This window comes from Crocuta crocuta, unplaced genomic scaffold (assembly GCF_008692635.1).
Source record: "Crocuta crocuta isolate KB4526 unplaced genomic scaffold, BGI_CrCroc_1.0 scaffold7, whole genome shotgun sequence".
Lineage (NCBI taxonomy): Eukaryota > Metazoa > Chordata > Mammalia > Carnivora > Hyaenidae > Crocuta > Crocuta crocuta.
This window is the reverse complement of record NW_027531904.1, coordinates 2684169-2705832: the sequence shown is the minus strand read 5'-3', so window position 1 is coordinate 2705832 and position 21664 is coordinate 2684169. Positions and strand designations below refer to the sequence as shown.

The window sequence follows — 21664 nt, the reverse complement described above, 5'->3', positions numbered from 1 at the left end:
CCATGGATTATCTTATCAAAACTAGAGACCACACTCGGTCAACAGACGTGGCTTTAAGGCGGTTCTGATCAGGTCAGCGACAGGTCAATATGGGACATCTCTGCCTGCGAAAGTACCTTCCCTTGGGAGTCACCATGTTGGTAAATGGTCGACGCACACGCCAAAGTACCAGAATAAAAAATGAGCACATACGGCTTGACAAGGGACTGCTGTGTAGCTTCTGAGGGGGAAGCCACGAGGCTGTTTCGAGGCCGACACGGACTTCTGGGACAACAGAACGGTGTATAAGAAACTGGGACTGCAAAAACGTACAGGCTCTATGTTCTCTAGAGTTGATGACCTGACTGACGTTTAAAGGAAGCCACGACTGGCCGACTTGTCCACACACACGGGGAAGGGATCCAGGGTGCATGGACGGGAAGCCTGGGGCAAGCCCAGAGCTGTGCTCACCGGAAGGGGCGTGTCGCGTACCTGCACAAGTGTAGGCGTCCTTGCTGGTGAACGGCTTCATGCACTGGCTGCAGCTGATGGGGCCCACTACAGGAATGGAACTGAAAGTGTGCCCATTGATAGTCTTCTTGTCCTTGTCCTTCTCCTTCAAATCTTTCTCCTTCTCCTTGATTTTCTCTTTCTCTTTTTCCTTTTCCTGACAAAGAAAAGAGCCAAGAGTCAGTTGAACGCCAGAAGGCCTTCCCTTCACCCGGGCACCCAGATGGCACGTGGTCAATGGTGCGTGGTGGGGAGTGTCTGGGATGCAAGTCAGGAGCGCGGTCCTGGGAGACGGTCTTTGTAAGTTGTGAGCGTTTGAGCTACATCGGACGCGCTCCGGGAAGACCAGGCGGACTAAGCAGTTCTGTCAGCGGCTTGGCTCAGCGACTGTTCAGACTGATGGACACAACGTCCCAGGACCAACACTGGGAAGAGGCTTCTGGAACTGGAGGAGGGGAATGTGGGGCAGCCATAAACCCTCCTCCGCCCAAGCGCAGCCCACGGAGGGCGCAGGCCACGAGCTGAGGGCCGGTGGCAGGCAGGGAGCAGGATGGGTGGCAGCCCTTCTTGGGTCAGCCCAGGGCAGCAGGAAGCTTTCTAGCCGCAAGTATTAATGTCACCCACAGACACACGTCCCGCTCTTGCACTCTAAAATAATTCCTGCAGGACAGGTACCCTGAAGTGAGCCACCACGACAAACTACTAAGCGTCTCGTACTCGGCATCAAGGCCTCTGCATACATTACTGCACCTGATGCCAGAACCATGAGGTGGGCAGGGTGGGCGTCACACTTCCATTTGTACGTCCTTCGTCCGTCTGTCTGAGACGATCAGGATCACAGACACCAGCTACAGCTCTGAGCAGCTACTATGTGTTAAGCACCCCAGTCGGCAACTTACACCCAGTGCAGGAAGTGATTGTCTCCACTGCACGTTTGAGGACACTGTGGCTCGGGGGTGTTTAATACTGGAGTTGAGGCCCCATGCCAACCACGGCCCCCGCTGGAATTCAGACCCAGCTCTGGCTGACCCCCCAGCTCTGCTCTCTTCACTCTGCTCCACTGCCAAGGGCTAGAGCGGTTTGTTGACTCACAGAAGGCCACACAGCAAATGCTTGGCAGTCCAAATCACAACCCGGGCCTTCTGTCTTCCTAACGCAGCACCCATCCACTATACTGAACTGGTGAGTGCTGGCAGGTCTGATTTACGTACAGTCGTTGGTTAATGAAATACAGATCATAAAAATTGAGGAGCTGAATCGCTACACTTCAGACCGACAAACAAGAGAACAAGAAAGGGACAAAAACAAACTACTTTACAAAACAGGAAACTGTTCTAAGTGAAAATCAGTAATTGCTGAAGTATATACGTAACATTCTAGTAACTATCAATATAGCAAGGGGGGTTTTTTCCAAGTAATTTCTCTTTCTTAACTACATTTAGCTGCAGGCTTCTCCATGAGTAAACGGTACACTGAAAAGCATCTGTCTCCCTGCTTAAGAAAGCTACAGCGCGCTCCAAGAGCTGAGAAACTCATCTGCGGCAACTAACATGCTCTCCGGCCTCACAAGGTTCGTCCGATCTAAATAAATAATAAATAATACCCTCATCCTTGACAATAATCCAAACTAGTTCTTCCAAGGATAAAAACAAAACACTAACAACATCCCCTCTCCCCCCCTTTCTGTGTTTGTTAGAATTCAGTGCTTTAAAGAAGTCAGGCTCTTACCTCCCCCTGTTTTGGTCCTATGAGTCTCACTGTTATGAGGGGTACTTCATGAAACCGACCCCATTTTACCGACATGATTCGACCCCCATGCCAGGAAGCGTACTCTCACAGAAGGAGGGGTGCATGCCGGCGGGGCAGAGCCGAGTGGCTTTGAGCTGCCATTCGAGAAACCGTAAGAGGAAGCCAGGGGCTGGTTGAGAAAGGGAAGGAGGGAGGGCTGAGGCCGCCTGTTTCCTTAAGTCAAGCTTAACTATTTGCATGCTGCCGGTGAGGCCAAGTACCCTGGAAATGAGACAGAGCGGAGCCCCCAGGATGCAGTGTGTGGACAGGGCTTCAGCCGCCAGATGCCACTCTGGGAGGACTAAGGCCAGTCAGCCCTCAGAAGTTTAGGAGCACATCTTCTATCTGTTTAGAAAGACTCCTCATGGTTTCGAAATCGGGATGCTTCCTAAGAAAACTTTTCGGTGAAGTCGGCCTCGCCTGTGGTCAGGTGGTGACCAGTTGTTTTTCTGCAGTGTGACTTCTGGATGTTCAACAACCGCTGGGGAAGTAGGCGCTCATGGTATTTCAGGGAAGGATGCAGGAAGTAACCGCACTAGGGAGCTCAGAAAGAAAATGAGTTCTCGTTTTCCAAAGCTACTGCTTTAGACAAGCAATTACCAAGACCAGCCCAGAGAGCATTCCAGACGACTGTGACACAAACTGGGACAAAGCCACGGACACGCTGCACGTGGGGAGTCAGAGAAGGAAGCAGAGAGGGAGCTGGAGTTAACCCTGACCGCAGCCCTGGCACATATGCTCCAGCAGGCGCCTCTGCCAGGCTGACGGGGCAGGCTGTCTTACACCAGCATGGCACGCTGGGCGGGGCTGGACAGCAGCGGGGCTGCAGAGCACAGCCCTCGCCCCCAAATGCCTACTTCAAGTCAGATTCAGAATTCGTGTAAAACGTTCCTGCCCCTGTATCTCCTGGCTGTCTGCAAGGAGGGAAGCTTAGAGAAGAAAACCAGCGGGACAGGATGGTTTAAAGGGGGTCACTCCGCTCCCTGTGTGAATGGGATCGCGGTGCACACCAGTGTTTAAATACTCTGCAGCCAGTGAACCTGCTTATTGGCAGGAAATGGTACTATGGGAAGATACTAAAGACAAAAGCAGAACCCGCCAGTCTTCCTGTTACACTTCCTGTTTAGAGTCGCCCCCGTTCAAAACAACATCCAATACGCTTATCTAATTACTCATGTCAGATATTGCTAACTTTTTAAGAGGATGAGAACTCAGTTGCTCAAATCCTAAACCTATGTATCTAGATGTACCTATACACCTATCTAGATAACTCAGTGCTACAGCTCAATGGGAATAATCTGTTACACAGTGGCTGACCTTTGGCTCCTTACAATATTACTTAAGAATTGCAACATACAAATAAACTCTTAAGCGCATATAATAAATTAACATACTTAACAGTGAGCTACAATAGACCTGAGTTAATCACAATAAACTATTTTCATATGAATATATCTATCATACTTAATTGTAAGAAAATTAAAAATTTCCAAATCATTCCTAGAGACTTTGCTAAGAATTTACAGGCAGCAATTTAATATATCTTCAGCAAATGCTTCAATTTTTCCTTTAAAAGAAGTAGGAATGATCATACTGTACAGTATGTTAATAAAAGTAGGTTCGATCTCTAATAGCAGCTCTTTTAAAAATAATTTAAAAGCTGTAAAACTGTATTACTTTCATCAAAACAACGCTAGTATTAATATCTATGGTAACACTTTCAATTGTTTTAACGTCAGGGAGAAGTAACATCAGTCGGTAGAGAAACAGCAGAGTGCACATCAGCACACTAAGAAAATATTTATTTTTGTCATCGTCGAGAGGAGTAAACACTTCTGTGCAGGAAGGCTCTAGTGTGTCAGTGCAACGGCATTTTCAGTCAGCGCATTGATGTAACTGGACATAAAATGTATTATTTCACTATTTCCCCTCCTTCTTACTGTCTTCAGGTACACTGGCAAAAGTGAGCTATTCCATATGAAAGATGACTCACTCTTAACCTTCTTGACGAATTTGGCCTGTGGGAGACTTTTCTAAACACCTGATAATGTGAAATGGACCGCGATCCCGTGTTAACAGATTTGTAATTTTCTTAGGGCTCCCACTGCTAGAGCCAGCACCAGTCCCCAAAGATCTCGAAGCCAAGTGTGAAAAGAGGAACCAGGCTTATTTTGCAAAACAGTGTTGTCATGTAGGCAAAGGAGATGTTCAGACGCAAAGGTCAACTGATATGGTCTCTGCCAGACTCTGCTCTAACCATTTCCTGCCTTTCTCTTCACTCCCTACTAGCAGAGGCCAGTTGTTTGAGGTTATCTAAAATTAGAAAGACAGTTTAGTAATGGTTAGATTTTGTTTATGAGTGAGAGCAGGAAATGAAGTGTACTAATTGCTGGAAGTCAAAGAGGTTCTACCCTAATATTATCTAGCTCTCTGTACTTCAGTTTGTAAAATATGGAGGATGGGATGAGACTTTTTTAAGTTTATCTATCCATTTTTGAGAAAGAGAGAGAGAGAGAGATGGAGGGTGGGGGAGAGAGAGAGAGAGAGAAAAAGAGGGAGAGTGAGAATATGAACATGAGCAGGAGAGGGGCAGAGAGAGAGGGAGACACAGAATCTGAAGCTGGCTCCAAGTTCTGAGCGTCAGCACAGACCCCGACATGGGGCCTGAACCCATGAACCGTGAGATCATGACGTGAGCCCAAGTCGGATGCTTGACCGACTGAGCCACCCAGGTGCCCCTGGGATGAGACTTTTTTAAAGGTCAGGTTCCAGTTTCCAAATGTAGTCTTACATGGTCTATGTCTGTCTGAGTCCCGTCACTAATGCAATCGGCGGTGTATTTACTGCTCTGCCCTGGAAGTCAATGTCTTTGGGCGGATGGATGGGAAAGGGGACTTGCCACTCATTTACTAGTCTTCCTTTTTAAAAAAAATTTTTTTAATGTTTTTATTTATATTTGACAGAGAGAGAGAGAGAGAGAGAGAGAGAATGAGCAGGGGAGGGTCAGAGAGAGTGGGAGACACAGAATCTGAAGCAGGCTCCAGGCTCTGAGCTGTCAGCAGAGTCCGACACAGGGCTCAAACCCACGAACTGTGAGATCATGACCTGAGCCGAAGTCGGGCACTTAACCAACTGAGCCACCCAGGTGCCCCTGAAGACTCCAGTTTAAAAATAGACCAACAAAAAACAAACATTTGAAAGTGTCCAAACAGATCATAAAATTCCTCAAAGACAACGATCTTTAGTTCTTTAGGAGTATTATTAGCACCTAGTGGAACGCTGAGGCCACAGAAGTCATTTGGTAGTACCTAGCTAATTTATACTGATCTTTGCAAAGATTTTGTTTTGTTGATGCCAACCAGCAGTGATACGTACAGCAGTGATACGTACAGCAGATAGGGCTCTCTTCAAGCCTTGTTGCCAATCTGTAGAACCCTGATAAGCATTCTGCCCTCTTTAACTTTAATTTTTTAAATTATGAAGAAAGGCTACTTATATATATATATATATAGGATTATTCTAGAAACAATGTGCTGGACTCCTTGCATCTTTTCCTGCTTTTCCTGACTGCCCTACTTTCTCCCCTTCGGCACCCAGACAAGAAAAAAGAAAACACAATTTTGGTGGCAGGTTTTGTGGAGAAACCCCTCTTGAGCGATCACTGAACACAGTATTGGCCACAGGAAAGTGATCCTGTTTACAAAACCTGGTACAAGACATTGGCCTTACTTCCACCAGCCCGTGTGACTGAGGGCCCAAGAGGCTTGTTGCATCTGGTGGGGGGAGGCTTGGGGAGAGTGTGAGGGGTACACTTTTACAACAATATTCTTGAGTTCAGCATTGTTTATCCTCTTACTTCTAAGTGGGTATGGGTGTGTCTATGCCACACAGACGTATGTACAGTGATTCTCTGGCAAGAGCTCCGTCACTGATTTCCATTAAAAAAAAATCTTTTTAAAGCTATTTCTTTACTTCGTGGGAGGCTGGTGGGGGGTGAGTGGAGGGCAGAAGGCTCTCTTCCACTGGCCTGACACTGAACTGGTTTTGTGTAGCACTGGGAATCAGTATAAGAAAAGGAACTCCTGGTCTTCCTTTCTTTTAAAAATACATCGAAAAGAATCAGAAGAGTACCTATCTCTATGTGGGGTTACTACAGGTGGTTTTTTTAAAATCTATTTTTATATTTTGAATATTCCTAGGAGTATAAAAAAATAAACAGACAAAAAAATGTTTAAATATTTTAACATAACCTCATGCACGGAAGAGGATGCCCTGCAACATGCTCGTAGTCAGGACGAGATCTAAGAACCCACTTTTGTCTTAGGATTCATGTAATTTTCTGTAGAAATGTCCTTCTAACCTCTAAACCCATATAAAGATTTTCAATCCCCTGATATTGGCATAAATTCCTCAGGGGCATCTTAAACGTGGTTTCCTGATGAGAGTACACGGTTGGGGGAATGGGATCTGAACCCAAAGAGGTCAGAATTTGAACCTCGGGTCTACTAATATGAGGGGCACACGCTCACAGGCCGGCTTATTACCAGAAAGAGGGGGTGATATCTCCTTATGTGGCTGTGGAAAGGATTACATAAAATAATATATGGAAAGTTTTTAGCATATAGTAAGAACTCAATTAGTGGTATTACCTTTTGTTACTATTTTTTCTTCAAATATTAGAGGCTATTTCAAGGACTATCTCTGGGCTTATGTCCTTATATCCCCATTATTTATTCGTTTTTGGAGGCATGCAGGCTGTGACAGGCGCCTACGGATGACCAACGAAGGCCATCGCACAGGGAACACCCTCAAGGGCTACTTACTCTGCTCTTCTTACTGCTGGACATTTTATTCTTGATGTAGCTGAACGTGCGACTGACTTTTGTCCCACTCTTCCCTTCAAAATCTTTCTTGGAGGGGCTCTGAGGCAGGAAACTATACGTCTCTTCTGTTATACTAAATAAAAAAACAAGAAGATCGGTTTTTAAAAGAAAGACTACAGAAATTAACGTTTAAAAACTAAACATATATGAAAAAAATACAATTCTGTGTAACCATGTATGATTTTAGCTACAAGTCACAGGCAACTTATATACACATATGACAATGGGCAGCAGAGTAACAGATGGGCAGAGTGGTTCCACACAGGAAGACCTGAGGACAGAGCACAGGACTATGCCCACATTCCGGTCCCAAAACCTGGCTAAGTTTTCTCGTAGCAGCCATCAATGTTTTGGTAATAGATTTTTAGTGGCCCAGTGTGAGTCTGTCAATTATTCATTTATTATTTTACATGAAACTTCTTAATCTAAAATAACACTCAATTTACAAGCATCTTTGCAGCAAATAGGTGCTTGAGAAGAAACTCATAAAGACAATGGAATGATGAAGGTGTTAATAAAGGTTGTAAACAAAGGAATTTTTATGACCGAATGCATATTCAAGTTCCTTAAAAGCAGAAATCACACACCATTTTTTTTAGTCTTTTGGCACATGGGACGATCAATACTGGGGCATACAGTTTTGCACAATTTCAGGAGGGAGGAGAGGGTAGAAAGACCCATTTTAAGAGTTTCACAGATCTAGGTGTACTGCTCTACTCATTCAGGAAGGCTACACAGACTCCACGTGTCCATTTACGATGGACATGTTTGGATCTTAGGAAATTCACAATGGTTGATTTCCTCAGAGAATGCTGGACACTTGTACACACAATCCACTCCATAGAAAAGGCATCTACCTATACTATGTTTCCCAGATGTTTTACAATCCTTATTTTAAGAACTTTTCCACAGAAAAGTTGTGTTTACCTCAAGGGCCTCTGTGAGAGGACAGAGGCACCACTCAAGAGGGAGAAAATCCTCTTCAGCAGCTAAGGTCTGTTTATGCGTAAAGTACTGTTTACAGTGTAGAGCAGTCTGTTATGTTGTTATGACAAGGGGAAGTGGTGTGAGAGGCACTGCTCCAGAGAAGACAAAGGAGAAACAAGGTATGACAGGATTACAAAGAGAAGCATTCATACTGAGAGTTCTGGATCACCGAGTCAGAACTGATGCCTCTGCGAAAAGGAGCCGGGTTCAAGTGCACAGCAGTAATCAGAACCCCCATGATGCTGAAAGCAGAGTATTTAGAACCCCATAAGCATGACAAGAGGAATACAATAGTAAACGATGAGTCAAAATGCAAATCTTCTGCCTGCTATCAAGTAAAGAACCAATGCACTTACTCGGACACAGCTGTGAACCATATCCGTGTAGGCAGAAGAAAATGTCTTTAAAGCGTAAAATGGCTAAGTTCCACACACGCGTGCACACGTACACATGCGCATGCAAACAGTGAAACAAAATGTTGTCAGGCTTAGGGGTTCATTCCTAGAAGCAGAGTACGGAAGTTCATAAAGTCAAACACAAGTGTTTCTTTCCTCTCCTGAATAAATGCAAACATTTATTGTTAGGAGAACATAGAGAACAAAAGGAAAACACTACTGAGGACATTATTTACTATAAACCACTTGTAGCCATTATATCAATTTTATCACTTAAGGAAGTAAGAATCCAATGATCTGAATTAACTTCTCAGTTTACTTAGTGAAATGTAATAAGACATTTTGGATTTCCTTCATTTCAATCTTGGGGAAAGGAGTAACAAAATAAACATGCAGTACCTCTCGGTCAGGTTAGCACTGGTGCTGTGGAAAGGCCGTGAATCTGGAAAACAAAAATAGCAGAGAAAAAGTTGGAACCAAAAGATGGTGCCTGGATGACAGGTAAGAGGTTTAAAATATTTACAATGACACACACAAAGCAGAGAGAGCGTCTGAAAGCCAGTGCATAGTGCCTTCTCCTCCTATGGGTTTGGAAGAAGGAAAAATTCAACTCGAAACTCAGTAGCAGAACTGGAAATAGGCAGCAATAGGCGTGAATCCCCCACGACAAAAAATTTCATCCGAGATGCAAGTCGCCACGGAAGCCCCGAATCAACACTTTCGTCCTCACACTCAAACACACAGGGGACATGTCTAACTCCTGTTCTTGTCAATGCTCCGTTTCCAGAGGCCATCTTTCTGAGATGACATGACGAGAAGAACATAAAATCAACAGTTAAATATCATTCATGGTCTGTTTGCTGTTCATTTTGCTTTTGTGGATTTCCATACCAAAAAATTTCGCGAACATCTATCTGATATTTTCCTGAGTATTCCTGGAAATGGATGAGCGAACAGGAAAAGGGCACCAGAGCTGGCTGGGGAGGTCTTGGTCCTATTACTGATTTGGGGTGAGTGCTCTGGATTTCACTTCCTCATTTGTGAAATGAGGGAGATGAAACAGACAGTGAGATGGATACAATGTGTACGGCAGAGACATCCTTCCTTCCTCCATAAGCATCAGCCCATAAACTGAAGCGGTCATTAGCACTCGGGCTCAGCCACACAGCAGAGCAGTAAGCGGCGCAAGCATTAGAACACTACATTCCTTTATCCACAACAGGGTAATAAAGCTGGAGCTACGTTAGGACCTAGAGGAGACGGTCTCAGTCACACCACGATAAATGATTTCCAGTTTTTAGATCAGGTGTAGAAATACTTTCTGTGTGTGATTCCAGACAGACAAAGGTTGGTACAGCTTCTGCTACAGTGTGAACAAAACACACACTCACTCCTTCAGATGGGTTTCCAGCATTGGATATTATCCGGAGTAAAGCCTTAATCTGGTAGAGATTTGAAGATGTTCCACTACCAGACTACCAGCATTTGAACTTAAATGTCCAACCTGCTCAGGATTCTGATTAGAAATGCAAAATGGTAGTTATTACTAAGTAAATAGGCAACAAGTAGGAATAATAGGAAACTTAACAACTAATTCTAAGTCTTCAAAAGAATGTTTTCTCTAGTTTTTCCTTTTATTTATTTGGTTTCTTGTATTTCACTCACAATGGACGGTCATCAAGATTAGCAGAGGAAGACCTGGGGTCTGTTCCCCAGTTTCTACATGAGCTAGGTGGGAAACTGTCAGCATTTTAACCTCAGGATGCCTTAATTGACTTAAACAAAAAACCAAGAGTGTGGTTTAAATCTGTGGCTTTAAAACCTTTTCACCCCAGGAACCTTGAATGACAGAAGCAGCATTAAACTCTCAGACTGTCAGGCTCTGTTGTACACTAACTACAGTAATTACCTGGTAAGTTACTACCCTGGTAATATGAACAGTATGAAAGTAAAATCCATAATGAAGAAAAACACCAACCAGCATGGAATCTGGCCAAGAAGCGGCAACCAGGAGATTTCTGCTGAATAAATTAGAAACTGAGCAAATACGCGATGGAGTACTGGGAGAATCTGGGACCCTTGTAAGAACTCCCTGCCCTTTCACTGCTGAAAAAAAATTTAATTCATTTACTGTGACCTCTTACAGGTGGTTCTGAGAACAGTAATTAATCTGCCAATGCCTCTGAGCTTCCTGAGGGGTCAGTCATCAAGTTTTCAGAGCACCCAGGAGTATGAATTAATCAACGATACTTCTACGGTATAATTACAGACCAAAGCAAAGAAATCTGTCACTGAAGTTAGCCTACGAAGTATTACTGCAGGCAAACAGTGAATTTCAACTAGGATTTTCTTAAAGTCTTGAAATAACCTGCAGACCTAGTATACTAATGTTCCAGGGTCGGAACTACTGGATGGACAGGGCCATTGTTTTTTAAAGCACGTTCTATGAACACTAGTGTCAAATGTGTTATGCACAGTCAGACGGTATGCATGTTACCTAGCTATTACCTTTGGAAAATACACAAATTATTTGAACACTGCCTTGGAAATTCACAATGTATACATTAGCATCTGAAACCAGCTTAACTGGACTTCCCTAAATTTATGTGGCTATGAACCAACCCCTTCTTTTTCTTTCTCCCCCCTCCACCTCCGGAATTCTCACTGATATTTCAGAGTACTGAACACATTTTGAGGAATGCTTGGATACTTGGTTCAAAGGTCTCTTCAAGCTTCTATACTTTTATAGCTTCATCTTGCTGGATTAGCTGTATAACCAGTGCTGTTCTATATTAATAACTGTGTCTTAGAGGTAGAAGAAATACCACTGGGATCTTTACTTCATCTGCCACATGTGGACCTATGTCCCCGGGTATTACAAATACTTGGAGATGAAACAGGCTTGAGAATTTCTGAACACTCAGAAGTTGTAAGCAGATTTTCACAACTTCCCTCCTATTACAACTGGTATAAAGTATGTTATGGTGTGCCTATTTACTAAGCATCTTTTCATTGTGAAAAAAGTACTGAATGTAAGATGACTTCCATTTAAGAGAAATGAACTAAGCTTTGTTACTGTACATGAGGTACTTTCCTTTAAGAACAATGCAAAGATGTCACCCTGAACTTAATTATAAAACTTTAATATCTGAATAAATAGATACTTAAATACTGTTGAAATATAGGGTCAGCAAGTGGTAGGGAATCAGGTTGCTCAATTATACAAATACTGTAATTCTCTGAGACTCTTATGGATCGCGAGTAATTTGCTCTACGAGTGTTCTAAAAGATGAGCAAACGTTTCTAATAAAGTTTAACTTGATAAACAAGCGATGACTTGCAACACGAGTAGAACGTGATGCCAAACATCACAGCGGAGCCAATGGTTCTTGAAATTCACTTTGATATACAAGTGCTTTCGATTATAAGCATGTTTCAGGAATGAATTATACTCACAAACCAAGATTTTATTGTAGTTATATGAAAACAATTCAGTATTTACCTTTATACTAGAAATTTTTTTTCCATTAAAAATAGCAACCCTGGAATTTTCTAGAAATCTTGCATAACTAAAAAGTGATTTTCATGGTAGAGGCGGTAAGAATTCATTTCCTTTCCAAGCTTACTAAAATCTTATACAGGTTTTTTTTTTTTTAACTTTTTAAATGTTTATTTTTAAGAGAGACCGAGTATGAGTGGGGGAGGAGCAGAGACAGAAGGAGACAATCTGAAACAGGCTCCAGGCTCTAAACTGTCAGCACAGAGGCCGATGTGGGGCTCGAACTCACGAGCTGAGAGATAATGACCTGAGCTGAAGTGAGATGCTTAACTGACTGAGGCACCCAGGCGCCCCAAACCATATAAAGCCTTTATACTAGGCATTATCAAATAGGAATATATTAATCTGAAATCCACACTATAGTAAAACGATTGAAAAATAAAATCTCCAAAGCAGAGAGAGTAGGAGGAAGGAAATACATCTGTAACTTTCACTCCCTAATCCACGTGGTGTAATCTCAGAGGAGACGTGTTTTTTTCTTAATTCTTTTTTTTTTTAAAGTAATCTCTGTGCTCAGTGTGGGGCTCGAACTCACAATCCTGAGGTCAAGAGTTGCAGGCTCTAGCCAGCAAGGTGCCCCAACGGTATTTTTAAAGACCAGTCTGAAAGGTGAAAAGAAAAAGTTTAATGTTGGCTTTTAAATATCACAAGTGGATATACAGGTACCAGTCTTATGAGACCAAAAAAGGTACAACACGGAAAAACGAACTTTACACGATCAAATGGAAGGCTCTGGGAAACGAGTGCTCAGTATTACAAAGGTACAGGTGGGACGGGAACACCTCCCCGGGCCCTGGAACTCAGTCAACCAGTGCACGTGGCGTACAGCAGGCAGAAACTTTCATCGAAACTCATGTTCAAAGCAGAGCAGGAAGACCAATGGTTTAGAAACAATGGCATGCAAGACAGTTTCTTAGCTCCAAGCGGACAGCATCTTCTGCGCTGGTCAGACCCTACCCAACGGCCGTGGCCACCACAGCTGCTTACTTACTAGGCAGCGCCTCCTCGTCATCACTGGAGTGAGAAGAGCCGAGGGAAAAGAGAGTTTTAGACTTAAGGAGCTGTGGAGAGATGCGGACGGAGAAGGAGACCCGCCTTGCTGGCTGCATCCGCGGCTGGGCTGAGAAGTGGGTCAACACGAGACGTTAGTGCGCGCCGACTGCACCGGGACAAGGTCAGGGGCACCAGAGACCACGCTCAACAGAATAATGTCACTAGCCTGTCTCGTTCCAGCAAAGGCTGCCGAGGTGAACACCGTTTTTATTCACATTTTCATCTTTATTTCTCAATGTGTAGAATTCTAACAGAGCTTAAAAAATTCATCCGACAAACACATACTTGCCAGAGTAAGAAAACAAGGAGTCCACTATCTTTAATAGTCAAAACTTAGAGCTGGGGTTGTTTTTCTTCAGACCGGAAGCATCTGGAGTAGCGGTGTTTCTTAGGATTCTGTGCCCGGCTCTCTTCTCCCTCACTCCCTGCCCTCCCAAAGCACAATGTGAATTGGCTGGGCTGGTGACACACACCTTTCCGCCCTCAGGCTGTAGCTCTCCCCTGAACTCAAGAGACATTCATCTCTCTGCTCCCCTCTGGGGCATGTACCACAGGCAGTGTCAACTGAGGACGCACATGAGTGAACATCTCTCCCCTCCACACCCGCTCCTGCATTCCTTCATTCGGGAGGCGGTACCTAACATCTAATGAATTGCTCACAACAGAAACCTGGGCCGCATCACTGAATGCCTCCATCTTACCCATTCAGTTATTCCGTGTGTTCTAGAATTCTCTGAACATCAACTTCTCCCCTACTGCCACCATGCGCTTTCACCTGGTCTGGCAACAGCCTTCTCCTGATCCGCCACCTTTGCTCCCCAACACTTTCCTCACTGTGGTCTCTCTGAAGTGTCTGAATCAATCCATTTGATCACCTTAAATCACTCCATTGCCCTCAGACAAGAAACCCCAATTCCTCGGTCAGGCTTTCCACACAGGCATACCTCATCTTGTCCTCCGTTTAACTTAACTTTATGGACACTGAAATTTTTACAAATTGAAGGTCTTTGGTGACCCTGTGTTGAACTAGCCTATCGGTGCCATTCTGCTAATAGCATCTGCTCATTTTGTGTCTGTGAGCAATCTTGATCATTCTTGCAGTATTTCAAACTTTTTCATTATATTTGCTCCAGTGATCAATGATCTATTCTGCTTGTTTTGGGGCATGTAAGACAGCAAACTTCTGTGATAATGACCAGTCATCACTCACCCCTCTGGCCTCAGGCCTCCCTGATCTCTGAGACACAATACTGAAATGAGGCCAAATAATAACATCACAAAGGCCTCTAAGTGTTCGAGGGAAAGGAAGAGTCACAGGTCTCTCACTTTAAATCAAAAGCTAGAAATAATTAAACTTAATGATTAAGGCATGTGGAAAGCTGGGATAGGCTGAAAGCTAGGCCTCTCACATCAAACAGCAAAGCTTTGAATGCAAAGGAAAGTTCTTGAAGGAAATTAAAAAAATGCTACTCCACTGAACACACAAATGATAAGAAAGGGAAATAGCCTTATTGCTGATATGGAGGAAGTTTTAGTGGTTTGGATCAAAGACCAAACCAGCTGTTAACACTCCCTTCAGCCTAAGCGTAGTCGGGAACAAGGATCTCTTTGATTCTGTGAAGGCTGAGAGAGGTGAGGAAGCTGCAGAAGACAAGTTGGAAGTTAGTCGAGGGTGGTTCAGGTGATTTAAGGAAGGAAGCCAGCCCCACACATCCAAGTGCAAGGTGAAGCAGCGAGTGCTGATGTAGAAGCTGCAGCCAGTTCTCCAGGAGATCCATCTGCGATCGTTAATGAAGGTGGCTCCTGGACGACAGATTTTTAGTGTAGAGGAAACAGCCTTATATTAGAAGAAGATGCCATCCAGGACTTTCATAGCTAGAGAGGGGAAGTCAGTGCCTGGCTTCAAAGCATCAAAGGACAGGCTGGCACTCCTGTTAGGGGCTAATGCAGGTGCTGACTTCAAGTCGAAGCTAGTGCTCATGTACCATTCTGAAAATCTAGGGCCCTTAAGAATTGTGCTAAATCTCCTCTGCCTGTGCTCTGTTAATGAAACAAAGTCTGATGACAGCACAACTGTTCACAACTTGGTTTCCTAAATATTGTAAGCCCATTATCGAGACCTACTGCTCAGAAACAAAGATTCCTTTCCCAACAGGACCGCTCACTGACAATGCACCTGGTCACCCAAGAGCTGATGGAGACGTATGACCAGACTAAGTTTGCAGGCCGCTAACATGGCATCCATTCTGCAGCCCGTGGATCAGGGAGTCATTCTGACTTTCAAGTGTTATTATTTAAGAAATCTATTTTGTAAGGCAATAGATGCCACAGACAGGGATTCCTCTGATGGATCTGGGCAATTAATTGAAAACCTTCTGGAAAGGATTCACCATTCTGGGTGCCATTAAGAAAACTGGTGATTCCTGTGAAGAGGTCAGAATAGCAACACGAATAGGAGTTTGGAAGAAGCTGTTCAAGATCTCAGCAAGGGAAGTCACTGCAGGCATGGTGGGAACAACCAGAGAACAAGAATCAGACGTGGGGCGTGAAGAGGGGACTGAATTGCTGCGATCTGTGACAACACTCTAACAGATGAGGAGTTGCTTTTTTGGGAACAGCACAGAAAGTGGGCTCTGAGATGGGACTATTCCCAGGGGAGGCGCTGGGAATTTGCTGAAATGACAACAAAAGATTTGGAATATTGCCTACAATCAGCTGACAGAGGAGCAGCAGGTTTTGAGAGGACAGACCCCAACCGTGGAAGGCCTACTGTGGCTAAAATGCTATGAAACGACATCACATCATCACTTGCTACAGAGGAACTGTTCGTGATTGGAAGAATCGATCCATGTGGCAAACTTCGCTGCTGTCTTATTTTGAGAAATGGCCACAGCCATGGACACGGAGGCAGGACCCTCCACCAGCAAAAAGATTACAACTCACTGAAAGATCAGATGATGGTTAGCATGTTTTAGCAGTAAGGCATTTTTTTTAATGTTTTTTATTTATTTCAGAGAGAGAGAGACAGCATGAGCAGGGGAGGATCAGAGAGAGAGAGAGAGAGAGAGAGGGAGGGAGATATAGAATCTGAGGCAGGCTCCAGGCTCTGAGCAAGCTGTCAGCACAGTCGGGATGCTCAACCGACTGAGCCACCCAGGCGCCCCAGCAGTAAGGTATTTTTAAATTAAGGTGTGTGCACTGGTTTTTAGACATCATGTTGTTGCACTTGACTAAAGCATCGTGTAAATCTAACTTTTAAACGCACGGGGAAGCCTAGTAATTTAGTAATTCATCTGACTTGCTTTCCTGTGATATTGCAGAGTCTGGAATCAAACCGTTAAGACCTCCACGGCATGCCCTCACTAACGTACCCAGTGAACGCCCAGTCTCCCACTGGCCTCAACCTTGAGATTACTTCTCCCCAGTAAGCCATCTCTGTCTGAAGCTCTTGTACTGCTCCGTTTGTCACATTCACCTCTTCTCTGGTCTGCGAGAATGTGGGGAGGAAAGAAACTATTTATAAATTCACCTGTCTCCTCCCACTGGGTAGCCTGGTGCCTGGCAAAGAGTAACTCAAATGCTCACTGAATAAATAATCAACAAATTTCCCTTTGTCAGGCTTTCTGAAAGCCCTGTACCAACCTAACAGCCACATAAATAGTATGAGATGTCGGACTGCTGTCTGCAGCCACGCCAGGTGTCAGAGATCGAAGACTACTGGCACAAATACAGCTACGCTGGCTCCCTGGGCAGTGACGGCCTAGTACAGGAAGGAAGCTGTCATCTTCACTTGCCTGTGAAAGTCTTTCCGAATGTGAAGCAAATTCAGGAAATGAAAATGATTTGCTCTCTTCCTACACCAGATCTAAGAGTATCCCTTCCCTTTGTCACAATTTCATGGATCATCAGAAAAAACCCATTTGTAGGAATATCTAAGGAGGAGCCTCAACATATATGTTCTTTGTGATGACAAACCCTGAAAAACAAAGGGAAAACGACTTCTCGTTAAGAAGCCTGTGAATTAAAACATCTAACAGGCACAAGTCTCCTTTTGTCACCATCACCAGTGAGGTCAGGGCTCTTCCAGGGACACCACCAAGCAAACTCCTGGTCTACTGCTGGCAAGCATCTTCTGAGCATGAGCCACGAAATCCATTAAAATACACTCTGGGAAAGGGATCACCTGTAATAACTGAATTATTTTGTACAGGCAGAAATGAAATTTATGCTTCAGTTCTATCAAGAAAGCATCTGAGTCTCCTGGCAAGCCGGGAGTGTCCACTGCACCCTCCTGACGGGGCCACAGGTCCCCAGAGCGGTCTCTCTGAGGGCCGTCCTCCCGGCGCATCCCCCCGAGGCAGGCAGGTAGCCTCGGGGCCCTTCTGATTGCTTACCAGATGAGCCAGCAAGGCGCATTCACCATGTCCCCTCCCACCAAGACGGCACAGCCGAGACCTGAGTGAGGACAGCTTCCTCGCCTGTTTCGGTTCCCAAATAGGCGGTTGCCTGTCTACCTTCCGCCCCAGAACATGACACAGAAATACATTAGGCACCATCTTCACTCAGTATTTTCCTCTGCATCAATGGACTTTAGAAAATGATCCCAGCTTAGAAATAATGTTGCGATTCCTCTGTGTTTCTCTTCTAGGAAATGACGCCACAAGACCTTCCAGATAACAGCTCAGGAGACCTACACTTTCAGAAATGCTCACATGTTGACAGCTGTAAGGCTGTGGGAGAAGCAGCTAATTTCTCTGAAGGAAGAAGACAGAGCCCAGGCAGAAGTGGGAAAGTAGTGAGAGATACACTTGATTTCAGAAAGTCTTTGGTTCCTAGACAGACCTACTTGTAAGACACAGCCTCTTAGAGACCATGAGGGACGGCGTTCTCGTTTCTCTCACATCGTTTCAACTCGGGTTGGAGACAGACAGACAGACTCACTCTGGTGCTGTTCTGGGCCCTGTGAACTCACTCACTCCATAACAATAACAAATGTTAATTGTAAGCCAGGAAATACGCTAAGGACTTTACATAAATTCGCATTTAAGCCATATCACGTTGTTACCCCTGTGTCATCAAGTAATTTGAGGCAAAGAATTTCACTATCTAGCAGCCCAAGGTCACAGAGCCACCAGAGGTGCCTACGACAACACATCAGTTAAAACATGTTAAGCGTATTGAACACGTTAGGCTTTAAGATCTCACTGGGTTCATTTTAACTAGGATTCCTTCAGATGGGAGACCATGACTACAGATGAATCACGCCATGTTCAAGTGATGTGGAAGATCTGAGTCTGTGGCAGATCGAGAACTGCCCGGTTACCCTGACACTTAAAGGCACAGCACACGCATCACAAGCTTTAGTCTCCTGTTTAGCTGCCAGAGTTTCACATCTGTGAAAACGTTTATTATGTTGCTGGAGCAGAATAAAAAAAACACTGTCGGGAAAATTAACTTAATTGTACGTGGGAAGGGACTAAGGAGAAACAGTGTCATTGGAGCTGAATAATCCTCCAACTGCAGCATAGGCTAAGTCGGGGAAACTGTGGGGCTGGCTAACTACTTTACGACCTGATCGTTCAAATGTGCATGAAATGTACAATGTAAGTTAGAAGGAGGGTGCACACCCTATTTTGATCAAAGTATTAAATTCCTGCTTGGGGGTCTACCCTTGACAACAGTCTGCCAGCTCATTTCAGTCCCCTCTGAGCAGAACAGAAAATTTCCCAGCAGTGGGAGGAGAAGCCATGTGCGGCAGAGCTCCTGGCACCCGAGGACGGTGTTTTCAGGGAGTTCGCCGCGTTAGTTATAGTGTTTGGCTAGCAACTGAAAACACAGTCAAAAACCATCTTGCTTTTTAGAGGAAAAATTAATGAAGTGTTTCATGCACGAGGCAAGGGAGTGTGTCACAAAATACAGGAAAAAGATCCCTCCGTGGGACACATTTGGTCGGTGTTGGACATCTGTTGCCATGGGAGTGGTAGGCTCTCCACCATGACAGCACCCGCCAGTCTTGGGTGTGCAGGGACACAGAGCTGAAAGGTCTCACTCAAGAGTGCCCTGCTGTCTGTGGCTACTGAGCCCTAGCACTCCAGGCTCATCAAATTCACCATTAACAGTTCTGCTATAATGATTTTCATTCTGGGCCAGCAAGACCTCTAACGCAAAGCCAAATCAAAACAAAACCCAAACCCAAACAAAAACAGGGAAAGCAATTTCGGCTGCAGTTCTGTGAGGTTATGTCCGCATCTCTGAGACCATGTCACCAGCACACACACCTTTAGTCAAACGGACCAGAGCTGAACTGCTGATCATGAAAATGAGGGCAAAGTTAATAGCATTCTCTACGGTGTCTTAGTTCTAAGGTGGATTTTTTTTTTTTAAACTTCAGACAGAGAGAGAGAGAGAGAGAGCGCGAGAGCGAGCAGGGGAGGGTCAGAGAGAGAGGGAGATACAGAATCTGAAACAGGCTCTAGGCTCTGAGCTGTCAGCACAGGGCCTGACACGGGGCTCAAACCCACGAACCGTAAGATCATGACCTGAGCCGAAGTTGGACGCTTAACCGATTGAGCCACCCAGACGCCCCATTCTAAGGTGGAAATTAAAAAGACTAGGCCTGTGGTAAGTCATGAATTAAAAAAAAAATTTTTTTTGATGTTTATTCATTTTTAAGAGAGAGACTGAGCATGAACGGGGAGGGGCAGAGAGAGAGGGAGACACAGAAGTCTAAGCAGGCTCAAGGCTTTGCTAATAGCACAGAGCCTGATGTGGGGCTCCAACTCACAAGCTGTGAGATCATGACCTGAGCCCAAGTTGGACGCTTAACTGGCTGAGCCCCCCAGGGACCCCTCTCCAGCTCTTTTAAGACGGGTTCTATCCTGGGATGCTGAAGAAACACGAGAAACACCAGGAGAGTTTATTTACTCCCGTTGCCTCAGTCTCCTGAGTCAGCAAAGAAAGGATGACTCCCCACCCTTTGAGGAGCACTTAAATCTTTAGGTCAAGGTCTCAAACTGTAACTACTCATGAAAACAAGAATCAAGATTTTAAAAATAAAAAGGTGAGGTTTTTCGAAGAACAAACTGCTTTTCCCTGCCAAATATTTAGATCCAATTCAAATAACGTTTCTGAGCATCGTTTATTGGCAAAGGCCCTGTGTTTATGAATGCCAGATATCCACCTAACTCTCACAGCCAGTGGGTCCTGAATCTGCACACCCCCCACTCATCGCTGGCAGATGTAATCCTTCTGGCATGTGCTTAATTAGCCAAATGAAAATGTATCTCAGTCTTTCTTTGTCCTTCATGAGCTTGACATTTTTGAAGAGCTCAGCAAATCAGTACTGGATAAAATTTACATAATTGTACTGTGGTAACAGAACAGCATATCTTTCAGTTGTAACCACACTGTGTCTTTAACTTACTCTCCAGTGTTCCAGGAAAAAAAAAAAAGAAAAAGAAAAAAAAAACTTTAAAGGAAGTGATAGAAGATGGGACGTTGATAAAAACAGTTACTACTTTGAGAAGATAGATCAAGCGTGTGACATCTGGGGAAGAATATATGGTAATTCTTTGTATTGTTTTTAGAACTATTTTGAAAGTCTGAAATTACTTCAAAATAAAAAGAAAAATCTATGTCTTGACAAGAATATAATGTATTAAATAGACTTTTTGGTAGCAAAAGGAGGACAATCCCAACACAGAGCTGTGTGTCATCTTTTCTGTTTAAATGAGCTGTTCAGAAGAAGAGAGAGGCAAATTTTGGAAGGTGATGTTGCAGAGTCTTAAAGGGAGAAAAAGGATAGAAAAAAAGTGTTTAAAAGGTGCTTAATTAAAACAAAAAAAGCAATATACTCACTGTCCAAGCCCGGATGGCTGATTGTCATTAATGAGATGGATTTTGTCAATGGAGAAGAAATGGCTGATGTACAGTAATTAAATCCCTGTTGTTTAGATCTGTGACATGCCTGTGAAGTTAAAAAAAAAAAAAAAAGTGAAAAACAGGATCTAAGTATATGCTCTTGTTCTTTCTAGATCAGCACCAAACTTTACATTCCGACCCAACCTAGGAAAAGAATGCAGTACGGGAGAGGGCGAAGAGCACAGGCTGTGGTCAGACACCCTCATTCAAATCTGCCCCAGCTCCTTAACAGCTGCTCAACTTCGAAGGAGTTAGCTTTCACAAGCCTTAGTTTTATCTGCAAAATGGGGTTGACTGAGTAGCCATCCTGTACAGTGGTTTTCATATCCCTCAGACCTAATAATGTTTTAAACTCAGTACGTGCTTAGTAAACATCTGCTGAACACATAATCAGATGGAAGTATTTTCACTGGAGATAGCAACATACATACAGTAGTTCTTATTCTTTGATAATCTAAGTCTTTTAGACACATAGTAGAGATCAGTATTATTCTGATTTTAAGCATTTTTTTAAAATTTTTAATGTTTATTTTTGAGAGAGAGAGAGAGAAAGAGAGAGCGCGTGCACGCATAGTGGGGGTGGGGGGGGG

The 21664-nt window shown here is 44.1% G+C and overlaps 1 protein-coding gene across 1 annotated transcript in view; it reads right to left on the bottom strand.

Moving 5' to 3' along the window:
* The window catches only part of AKAP13 (A-kinase anchoring protein 13), a 236886-nt gene that overhangs the window by 44874 nt on the left and 170348 nt on the right, over positions 1-21664 (bottom strand). The window contains exons 17-20 of the mRNA XM_077774252.1: positions 21012-21120; positions 8942-8984; positions 7101-7233; positions 472-646 (exon numbers count right to left, since the gene is read on the bottom strand). Coding sequence (XP_077630378.1) covers positions 472-646; positions 7101-7233; positions 8942-8984; positions 21012-21120 — 460 coding nt within the window. The remainder of the gene's footprint in view (positions 1-471; positions 647-7100; positions 7234-8941; positions 8985-21011; positions 21121-21664) is intronic.